Below are 11432 nucleotides of genomic sequence, written 5' to 3'. Positions count from 1 at the left end.
GGGCACATGTGAGTGTGTGATCTACCATATTGCATGTTAAGTTGTCTGCTTAATGATTCTTTTGAACTAGCTAGTGATTTATAATATTTTGGTTAGAAAAAATGCATGGAGATCCCCTTGAAAACAAGCCGTTCTAAAATAGCTCCTTCAACTTACTTTCTTTGATGGACGCATCTCGACATTTAACTATTATTACAATTCAAGTTATTTTTCTGAGGTAAAAACTTACAGAACTTATCTGAACTATGTGGCAACATTTCAAAATTTTAATTTTGCTATCCAATTTCTTAATTTGTTTGATTTGCGAAAATTATATGAAGTATCATAATTAAATTAGTAAAGATAAATAATGCATTTAAATTTTAAAGTCAAAATATCGTTGTAGACTAACTTAAGTTAAACAAATTGAAAGACCGAGTAATAGAATTAAAATTCTGAAGGTTGAGTAGTTGGTTCAAATTGGTCTATATTTGAGGTAAGTTATGTATGTTTTTTTACCTTCTTCTCAATTGAATTCAATCATTAATGTTAGGCTATAGCTATAGGGTTTCTCATTTAAAAGGAGTGGTCTAATTTAAAAGGCATATGTTACATTTTTACCTAATATTTTCTTTGAATAATTATATTACAGGTGGGCCCTCCTATTTAATTATCTCTGTCTTTTCTTGGCCTGCATTTGGCCTGGGCTGCTTAGATTTGGTTGGCAATCCTTGAGAGCCCACTATTTATTCTGGTGAGAGTCTGTGTAGATAGGATCTTACAATCCCCTCATCTGCTTCAAATAATAACTAGATTGAGTAGAACCTAAGATTGAGACAACAAGGAGGAAAGAAAAAAAAAAAAAAAAAAAAAGTTGATCATAGAATTTCTCAGGTGAGAATCATGATCTTGTGATTATCTCTCTCTCTCTCTCTCTCTCTCTCTCTCTCTCTCTCTCTCTCTCTCTCCTTTCCATGAGTTATTTTTAAGAATTCTCTTTTTCACTTTATATCATCTTGCTTTGCAACTTAGCATGGTAAGTAAACAAGCTCTGCATGAAGCCTTTTGTTACCTCTTTTCATTTTTCTTTTCTGAAAAGAGTTAGATGGTCTTCTGCACAGCTATTTTTCTGCTGCTGCTTTTACCATGCAAGAGCTTGTAAGTTTGTGCCATAAGAGAATTTCATGAAATTTGTTTTTTTGGCTAAAAAAACAATGTCTCATTTTTGTAGAAAATGGAGGAATTGTCCCCTTTTTTTATATGTTATATTTTTTAATCTTCAAATGCCTTATGAGTTCCTATTTTCTTTTCGAAAACCGAATTGTGTTCATAGTTAAATGAAATATGTTTAATATATGAGTTGCTGGGAGATTTAAACTCCCCCTATGTTTACTTTTTGCCTTGATTTTGTACATATGTAAGGTCTCATATTTCTTTCTCAAGTTTCTTTGTTTTCTGGTATCTCCAGTTAAGATATGCCTGTTTTTTCATGTTTAATTAGAAAGATTGCTCCTCTGTTAATTTTAGTTAGTGAACAACTTATGAGAACTACTTATGTGTTCCTTCAAAGAGATTACTTTGGAATACTCATTCTAAATTATATTGTAAACCAATCCTCATTCTAGATCTGACCTAGTCCCGGATAATAAATATTTCCAGCTAGATTTTGGAGAAGAAACTAATTTAAACAACAAAGTTTTTCACCAAACATTCTAATAACAGTGAAATAACATAGGATTTTGCATTAACAACGACATTTGCGATAGTTAACAAAAGAAATGGCTGAAGAAGTTATTCGGTTACACTTCCGGTTTTTCATATTTCCAGTTTTTTGAGTTATGTAATTGATTAGGCAGTGAATAAATTCACTTGATTTGGTTATTAAATCACTGTAAAATACTTATGTAATGGCTCTGAAATTATTTTTGGGCAGGGAAGAGAACAGAGTCGGCGGCAAATTAGATAGTGACAGGAACAGGCAATGCTGTGATTATTTGCGACTCAACTAACCATTGCAGAGTGTATCATAGCTAAATTTGAAATAATTTAAGAAGAAATGAAGGAGAACTTAGAACGGAACGAAAAGGAATGCATGAAGATCGCTATACTGAAGCATGAAGAAACATTCAGACAACAGGTAAAGAGCACATGACAAGCCTTACCATTGTTCGATTAATGCCCATCGCTGCCCATTCTCGAAGGATTTTCATTAACTTTTCATTTCAAATGCTCGATTCAGGTTCGTGAACTCCACCGCCTTTATCGTGTTCAGAAGCAGCTAATGACACATATGAAGGACGCAAATCAGCCATCTTATCATTACTCGGATCGGACGAAGCCTTCGTTTGAAGTCCCTGCACAAGAATATAATGAGAATGAATATGAAGAGAGTGATCTAGAGCTGACACTCGCAACAGGAATCAGCGGAAACCAGAAGAGAAGGAAAGAGACATCACTTACTACGGATTCTGGGCCGAGCTTTTCTTCATCTTCGACCGACTCTGGGGGGCAGATAGTAAATAACAACAGACGGGGACTGTTTCAGCAATCTAATGTAGCTCCGAGGCTTCAGAATGAGAGGAAGAGCGGATTTAATATCGATGATCATATGAAGCAGGATGGGCTAAAGCATCCTCCTTGGTTCTACCAATGTTTAAATTTGAACATAGCATAGCATAATGAACTTAATTTTGCATATAGTTTATCTGTATCTTCCTAATTTGTGGTTACAGCGAAGTAAAACATTCCAATTTCAAGTTTAGAATTGCGATCACTTCATACAACGATGTCGTCCTCCGTTCAGTCAACTGCTAAAGAAGTATAAAAGGGAAAAAAAATTATATAGGGAGCCTCCCCACAGAAAGACAGTCTAATCAATAATTCATCACATATAATGCACGAAATTGAGATAACGGATGGTTGATTAGAACTTTGATAGATGTATATAATCATTGTACGATATCTTATTATATATTAATCGAATGCCAATGATCTATCACTCTCCATCATTAATCATGCTTATTAGACTTCTCTGGATACTCCATCACTCCGCATTAATTGATCATCACTTGTCAATCCTATGATCCTGGATGCCAATGATCTATCACTCTCCATCATTAATCATGCTTATTAGACTTCTCTGGATGCTAGTATCATATCCTTTTATTAACATGTCTGATGTTGTTAGTTAGTTCCCATGTAATCATTCAGGAATTTTATCAAAGATAAAAATGTCAGATTATATCAGCAGTTGTTACATACTTCTTAATTATTTCATTTTCCGGTTCGAGGGTGTCATGTCATTAGACTTTTCGCGATAAACGCTTTTTGTATAATGATATGCTCCAAATGCGAACATCGTATCCTCTATTAATGTATTTGTCGCTGTTGTTAGTTTAGGTACATATTGTCGGATCATTGGCGCTAACCATTAATCCTAATTGCAGGATGCCGGCTCCTTTAAGCCTACAATCCCCCCCAACAGGATGCTTACCTCATTCTTACTCAATTCATGAACTGATGTATCAGTAATATTAGCAGCGCAAAAGAACAAGTGAACTTCTATAAACTCATAGCTATTGAGCAGGATCAAATATAGCCAATTTATGACAATGTTACTATGTACATGAAGCGACCAAAGATAATTACATGACTCCACAGAACTATCATCTTTCTTCAAACCTCAAAAAGATTAACATGACATTTTTCATCAATTACCTCTCAAGTCTCAACACAATTAAAGATGCAACAATTTTACAGATGAAACACCTATGAATTCAAGAGGTAGAGAAAATTCAGCAAATCACTGATACATCAAGAGATCGAGTGCCTTCGGTCTTTTGGAGGCTTTGCTTTTGTTTTTGTAGGCTTAACGCTATCCGAACGCATAAACGGGAGGCGCCCGAGCTTCTTAGAAACGGAGTCGATGAACGACTTCTTCGGCAGCGGAGGCTTATTCGCAGACGGTATGCTTCCCGAACGATTGCCTAATTCTTTCAATTGCATTTTCATCTTCAGGACTTCCATTTTGAGGTCGTCGTTTTCTCGTCGAAGGCGCGACAGCTCGTCCGGTGGATTGTGATATCTAGTCCCCAATGTAGTCTCTTTTAAGGAAAGCGCAGGCGAATCCCCATACATGAAGCCACCACTCATTGCATCTCGAAGGCGTTGCTGTTCGTAGTAAAGCACCTGGACTACTATCTGCACCGGGAGCCTATCGTTCTGAGCGGCATGAGCACAAGCTTCTCTTGAGAGCTTCTGGCAGTCCATCAAGGCGCAAACCCTTTTCCTTTCCGCGTCGGATAAAGATGGGTGAGCCTATGAATATCAATACAAGATATACTATCACAAAGATTATAGTGTCCATTACTACTAGGAGATCACTAAATCTAGCATTACATTTCAAATTGCACGCCTCAAGAGACGAACATGCGAGAAATTTGTAAGTTGAAAATGCAATGCACCTTCAAGTATATATCAATCGCTCTGTACGTGCCGTCTTCGGTAACTCTTGCTTGTTCAGGGATCAGTTCAGCGAGGCCGATGAACCTCACAAGACTCAAGTTCTGGTCAGAAGCTATTTCAGCTAAGTAGATCTCCATGAGCCTTCCAACCTGCTCTACGTCGCTGATTCTCAGAGGCGGCGGAGAAATGAAATCGTCGTCGGTCGTATAACCCAACCGACTCCCCTCCGCCTCGAGCTCGAGGTAGTTCATCAGGATCCTCTGGACTGTATCCACGTCGAAAATCGTGTCGCCGTTGCAGGAAGAGGAAGGGATCAGCAGATCATCTAGAACAGCCTGGCCTAGTTGCAGGGCCATCCTCTTCTCCAGATCAAGCCTGCAGGCTATGGTTGTTTCGAGATATATCGCCGCCCTCAGAAGCATCGATAGAAAGCTTACCGACATTGTGTTCCTCTCCCTCGGCAAAAGGCTCACGATGGTTTCGAGGACCACCCTTTTCTCGTGCTCTTGTTTCGGCTCGATCCTTTTCCTTCCCCTCCCGAATATGTCCTGCACCGAGTTTCCGGTGTCGATAGATGCAGAGGAATATGTTACACACATATGAAACATTACTATTCATAAAGATTCAAATAACAGTTTTGGATATGAGATTCAAACTATAATGTTGTTCACTTATAAACTAGGCAACTCACCAAGCCTCGCAGAGACTTCTGCGCATATAGCATGATAAGCGGCCCGAGTGCGTACTCCTTAAGCCCCCGCGCCTTCATCGCCACGAGAACTCTTTGAAACGTATCGATCCTCAACACCGTCAGCTCCTCAGCCCACCACTCCACAATCGCCTTCGGCTGCGACGCCAGAGAAGCGCCCGCACTCTCATGGCTACTCTCACCCCTCAGCGATAAGCAGAGCTGGCTATCGTTGCAGGTTATGTACGCGATCGCATCGATACACCTACTGACTAGTTTCACTTTCTCAGAGATCGGAAGAAGCTCTTCAGATTTGCGCAGCACATTTACGGCATTCGAGAGGCTCATCAATGCTACTTCCTCTAGGAATGCTTCTGTTTGGCTGATCAGGTTTCCGATCACGTAGTCTTCGTTCATTTCGAGATATTCAGCTGCGCAACGGAGCGTCGCGATGTTTTCCGTCGTGATTTCGAAGTTTAGTCCGTAGCAGTATCTCGCCGCCAATTCGAATGCTTCGGGCCCGCCAGGCACGTCGGGGATTTCGATATAGGAGATTTGCGCGTCATTGGATTGGGAGATCAACTTCCTTAGTTTACCACATCTGGAAATCAAAGGAAACTGCAAGAAGGGATTGAACTCAACATTTGAGTTGGGCTCTAATAAAACAGTTTGGAGATTATATTACTTTCTCACATATTTAAAGCACCTTGTGTAAGTTGAAGGTGGCATCTCCAACCTGAACAGTGATGTCACTGGGAATGTCTTGTGAAAAAATCCTATAAAAATAATAATAAAGAAATTTTGTGATTTTCTTTTGTGTGCAAGTACTGTAAAAACACAGTAATAAAAGCAACCTATGTATCTTCAAATACACAACAAAACAAGCAAAACATATCAATTTGGAAACACAGCAACAGTAGTTGAAAAGGTTAAAAGGTGAATGAAATAGGATAGTGAGTGTTCATACTATGTACTTTTTCTTATCTTCTTTAATGAACTGCACATAACAAAAAAAAATCACAAAGTAAGAGAGCAAGAGGGGGAGACCATTCAGTGGTTCTCTTCATAGCAGATGAGAGTAACTGCTGCTTCTTCAAATACACAACAAAACAAGCAAAACATATCAATTTGGAAACACAGCAACAGTAGTTGAAAAGGTTAAAAGGTGAATGAAATAGGATAGTGAGTGTTCATACTATGTACTTTTTCTTATCTTCTTTAATGAACTGCACATAACAAAAAAAAAAAAAAAAGTAAGAGAGCAAGAGGGGGAGACCATTCAGTGGTTCTCTTCATAGCAGATGAGAGTAACTGCTGCTTCTTTGGATTGGTAGTAGGAGGAGCTGCAGCATCCTCATCAACCCCCACCATTTTTGTAGCTTAAAAGGAAACTTGAGCCTTCAATAACCTTTCATGTTCTTCTCATTATTCCTCCTCTTTCTCTTTTATCTTGGTCATGTCCCCATCATATAAACAAACAAGCATGTACTTGTGGAAGGAGCAGAGGGAGGAGCAGTGAATGGATTAAGATGCCAAGTGATGACACTGAAGGGTGTGGTGGTGGTTCAAAGAGATAGCATGAGAAGCCAAAACCTTTGTTTTTTTCTCCCCTCCTCTTTTTTTCAATAATTTTCATGTTTGGCCGCAATTCAAAGTTTGGTTGCTGAATATGTTAATGTTGCCGAAATAAATGCTAATGTAACAATTTTCTTTCGAATTGACAGATCTTCCGATGGTATGGACTCAATAGAAATAGTATCACAAATTCAGAAGAAGAAGCTACTTCTTTTTTGCTTATTTATTACACCAGCTGAACACAAACTCACTCGTAAATAGTAAGCTAGATTGTCGGTCTTAAAATATTGAAAGAAAATTAGAATCTTACTTTAATAATTAAAATTCATAAAATATTAGATATATTCATATTTGGATTGGCCTAGAACTCAAATAGTAAAAATATATATACATATAGAATTAGGCTACTATACTATCTATAGTATCGGAGCTCCGATACTATAGTCTTATTTTCGATCTTAACGTGTTCAAATTAACGATAAATACCGTTAAATATGATCTAGAGTATATAAAGTTCTTAGGAATAAAATTTTAGTTTTTTTCGACATCGTTTACTTAGTAAATAAATTATGTTAAAATGGACGGTGAAAATTGAATATTCTTTAAAATTTGAGCATAGGACTTTCAAATTCAAGATCAAGAATGTTAACCTTAATCTAGATAGTTTAAAATATTTTCAATCAAAATTCGAAGAAATTTAGATTCTTCTACACCGTTAAACTCCAAACTCACTATAGTAGTCATTGAAAATTGACAATTTTAAAATGATTTGACCACAAAGTAAACTATGTCGAAAAAATATAAAATTTTATTTCTAAAAATTTTAAATACCCTAGATCAGTTTTAACGGTGTGGATCGTTGATTTGAACACCCTAAGATCGAAAACGAGAATATATGACCACTTTATATCTGCACCGGGAGCACCTGGACAAGGCATTTTTCAAGTTTAACGGTATAGAAGTATTCAAATCAGATGAAATTTTGATATAAAATTCTTTATACTATCTACAACAAGATCAATATTTCTGATCGAAAATTTTAGTGCTATATGACCACTTTTTATAGGATTTTTATTTTCAGCCGTTAAAAATTATTGATTTTGAATCCTTTCGATTGCTAGGTAAATGATATTGAAAAATCGCAAAAATTATTTTCTAGAAACTTCAAATACGCTAGATCAAGTCTAACGGAGCCGATCGTTGATTCGAAAATTCCATCATCGAAAACGGCTTAGGAGCACGGAGGCCCCCGTGCTCCTCAGAGCACAGCAGTCCTACTCTATATATATATATATATATATATATATATATATAGAGGAAGGATGGATGATGGCGCAGAGAGATGCAGATTGAGTAGGAGTAGCAGTGAGGTCCTATGCTATCGGCAAGCACTGGAACCTTCCGCTTGCTTCCAGCTTGTTTTCGATTGTGCACCTGACTTTCGAATCGTCGTCATCGGCTCCGTTAAACTTGATCTAGAGCTATTTGGAGTCACCTAGAAAATAATCTATATTATTTTTCATATCTATTTGCCTAATTGATCGAATGGCAGCTCAAAATCAACAAATTTCAATGAGAACCGTAGACGTGCGTTTGCAAGCTTTACGTGATAGTTAAAATATCAAATCACGGTGAAATTTTGATAGAAAATTCTTCTATACTATATAAACAGATCAATATCTTGAGATTTGATTTAAATTTTAATGTCAGTTTATTACATTTTTGTAAGCATTTTTATTTTCAGCCCTTTTGATGTATTGAGCTCTCTTCGTTCACTAGGGCAAATTGATGTATGCAAATCATAAAATTTTTTTGCTAGCTACTTCACAATACTCTTAGATCAAGATTTAACGGAGTGGCCGCCATCGACTCGATTCGAAGTCGCAACTATCGAACGCCGATTGCTGAAGAGCACGAGGACTCCAAAAATTCTCCCCAGCCTGGGCGCCCTCCGCCTTGCCTTCCGATAGCATAGTGAGCCCTCACTCTCGTACTATATATATATATATTAGTATATATATATATTATATATATATATATTATAATTAGTATATAAAGCTTTTAATTTTTGATATCAAAATTTAAATTTTAGATACTTCAAATTTAAATTTTAAATTTTATTTTATATTAAATTTAAATGATTAAATTTTAACTATATAAATTTATTCAATTTTAAGCTTTCGAAAGTCTAAAATTTTAAAATTCTACTAAACTCTATGAAATTAATTACATTAATTAAATTTTTTTTACATTATCATATATAATATTAATTATATTATAATATAATTATTTAATTTATTAATATACATCATAATAAAATTGCGTAATAAAATCTATTGATAGATGAATTTAAATTACGCCCTAAAATTTCATTGTATAAAAAAAAAATACAGAATTTAAATTTCAGAAGTAAAATTTTAGAAATATAGTGTATGTGTGTATATATAATTAATTTTATTAAACAATATCTTCTACAATTTTAATTTTCTTCTATTTATTGATTTTTTTAAATTATTTTGATAGATTTATCTCAAATCTTTTTTCATATAAATTTTTATAAAATAAATTATTGTATAAATTTACTTTGCGCATATATTAATTTTAATGACTTTTATTTAAATAGATTTAACTATTAAATTATTTTTATATAATTTTTATTTAATTAATAATTAAATTTATAAAACTATATAAAAATATTAAAAAAAATAAAATTTATTATAAAAATCTTTTTATATCTATAGTATCGCGCGGATATTTCACTAGTATTTAACTATTGAACACAAAGTTGCCCTTATGAGAAAGCTGATGGATATTCGAAAGTAAATAATTTAACCTTAAGGCCTTGCTTGGCATTATTATATTTTTTATTTTTGTTAGTACAACGATCCAACCTACTAACAATTATAACTCGGATCCAACCTGATAACAATAATAATTCGTTAGATTAGATCCAAATAATAGATCCAAAATATTTAAGCCCAATTATTATTATTAGGACGTAAGGCCTTATATATTGGAAATAAGAATTTTTTTTCCATCCTATATGAGACTATTGTGGTGTTAGACTCTCCCCGTTTAGATACTTACGTTCTCGTCAGATCCAAATCGGATCACAAATATATAGACCAAAAATACCGATGATGTAAGATTCTATAAGTGACTCTGCCGGTTCAAGAGGTGGCTTCTACAAACCCGTAGTATAGCATTTTGCCCCGCATAGCACTTAATTTTCACACTTTCTGTCGGTATTTCGCTATGATACCAATTGTAACGATCCAGTCTACTAGCAATAATAACATCCCAATTGTCCCACATATGATAGAAAATTGATTCTAATTGGAATATGTGAGACATCCATCATAGTAATAATAACTGAATTTAAGTATTTTGGACTGGTGATTTGAGCCCATCGAGTTATTATTGTTAGCAGGCCGGATTGTTATAATTGATATTAGAGTTAAATATCATTCTTAATCTGATCATAAGACGCCTCCACCATAGAAATTAATAATAACTAGACTTAAATATTTTGGATTGGTGATTTAGATCCATCTAGTTATTATTGTCTACATAATCAACCATAATAAAAATTGAAATGCCCCTCTATCAACATATCTAATTATATATAATCATATTTAAAAATACTTTAAAAAAATTTATGGGGCCAAATATGAGATATGTATTGTCTGGCAGTAAAGCTTTATCTAACAGTAATAGGTAAAACGGACGGGAGACGAAATTACATAGAAATATGCTTCTTTATTTTTAGCTAATATCATAAAAAATACGTTATAATCGATTCACTACTAGATTCACTACTATATACGAAATATAATTTTACGCACGGAGGAGAGAGAGAGAGAGAGAGAAAGAGTGAGAGAGAGAATTCTTAAAAAATATGTTATAAATTTTTTACCGTTAAATCTACACATTTTATCATTTTCACCGTTAGATTATACTATTGAACCAATCACCCACTCAACCCTAGGGGGGCTATATCATCCTAACCGTACATCCCTTAATCTAATGGTCAAAAATCTACAAGCACCAACAACTTGGGACTTTTAAAAGTATAGGAGCTCAATTATATATAGAGCTAGGCTGGTATACTATCGGTAGTACGGAGACCTTTGTGCTACCAAGTTGTTTTCAATGATGCGGCTTCCAAACCGACAATCGGCTCCGTTAGACTTGATCTAAAATATTTAAAGTATTTGAAAATTAAATTTCATTATTTTTCGGCATCATTTACTCATCAAACGAGTAGTCTAAAAATAAACGACTGAAAATAAAAATCTCATAGAAAATAATAATAAAAGACTTGAATTTAAGATCAGAGGTACTGATCTTACTCTAAATAGTGAAAAGAATTTTCTATAAAAATTTCATCAGATTTGAATTGTTTTATACCGTTAAATTCACAAATGCATCACATCTACCGTTAAAATTGTTAATTTTGAGACCTTTTGATCACTAGCCAAATGATATCGAAAAAATATGAAATTTATTTTCCAAATACTTTTGATAATATAGATCAAGTCTAACGGAACCGATCGTCGATTTGAGAGCCACATCATTAAAAATAATTTGATAGCACAGAGACCTTCGTGCTACCGATAGCATACCAGCCTAACTCTATATATATATATATATATATAGAAAGAGAGAGAGGGTGGGGGCACGTGCCATCCTTAGGTCCCCAAACCCTCTTTTAATGTAGTTAAAG

General features: G+C 34.8%; 2 protein-coding genes across 4 annotated transcripts; one reads left to right on the top strand and one right to left on the bottom strand.

Moving 5' to 3' along the window:
- On the top strand, positions 712–2743 carry LOC109720994. The gene is made up of 3 exons (XM_020248377.1): positions 712–873; positions 1913–2116; positions 2219–2743. The coding sequence occupies exons 2-3, from the start codon at positions 2036–2038 to the stop codon at positions 2651–2653; spliced, it is 516 nt and encodes a 171-aa protein (XP_020103966.1). The 5' UTR covers positions 712–873; positions 1913–2035; the 3' UTR covers positions 2654–2743.
- Positions 3539–6593, bottom strand: LOC109720993 (BTB/POZ domain-containing protein At5g67385). 3 transcript variants are annotated; one of them, XM_020248374.1, is made up of 5 exons: positions 6408–6593; positions 5838–5907; positions 5135–5749; positions 4443–4991; positions 3539–4296 (listed from the first exon to the last, which is right to left on the bottom strand). In XM_020248374.1, exons 1-5 carry the CDS (start codon positions 6500–6502, stop codon positions 3793–3795), a joined length of 1833 nt encoding a protein of 610 aa, XP_020103963.1. In that variant the 5' UTR covers positions 6503–6593; the 3' UTR covers positions 3539–3792. The 3 variants fall into 3 exon arrangements, with proteins under 3 accessions (XP_020103963.1, XP_020103964.1, XP_020103965.1); XM_020248375.1 differs by having other exon boundaries at positions 5825–5907; positions 6408–6563; XM_020248376.1 differs by lacking the exon at positions 6408–6593 and adding an exon at positions 6179–6226 and having other exon boundaries at positions 5825–5907.

The sequence above is a fragment of the Ananas comosus genome, linkage group 15 (genome assembly GCF_001540865.1).
Source record: "Ananas comosus cultivar F153 linkage group 15, ASM154086v1, whole genome shotgun sequence".
Classification (NCBI taxonomy): Eukaryota; Viridiplantae; Streptophyta; class Magnoliopsida; order Poales; family Bromeliaceae; genus Ananas; species Ananas comosus.
The sequence above is the reverse complement of the archived record's forward strand: the minus strand, read 5'-3'. Positions and strand labels throughout refer to the sequence as shown.

What these genes read in the sequence shown, in the direction of transcription:
- LOC109720994 (XM_020248377.1), top strand. Translation starts at nt 2,036, where the DNA reads ATGAAGGAGAACTTAGAACGGAACGAAAAGGAATGCATGAAGATCGCT. An exon ending in AAGAAACATTCAGACAACAG is followed by an intron (nt 2,117 to 2,218) that starts GTAAAGAGCACA and finishes TGCTCGATTCAG; the next exon opens with GTTCGTGAACTCCACCGCCT.
- LOC109720993 (XM_020248374.1), bottom strand. Translation starts at nt 6,502, where the DNA reads ATGGTGGGGGTTGATGAGGATGCTGCAGCTCCTCCTACTACCAATCCA. An exon ending in ATGAAGAGAACCACTGAATG is followed by an intron (nt 5,908 to 6,407) that starts GTCTCCCCCTCT and finishes TTATTTTTATAG; the next exon opens with GATTTTTTCACAAGACATTC. An exon ending in AGAAGTCTCTGCGAGGCTTG is followed by an intron (nt 4,992 to 5,134) that starts GTGAGTTGCCTA and finishes AACTCGGTGCAG; the next exon opens with GACATATTCGGGAGGGGAAG.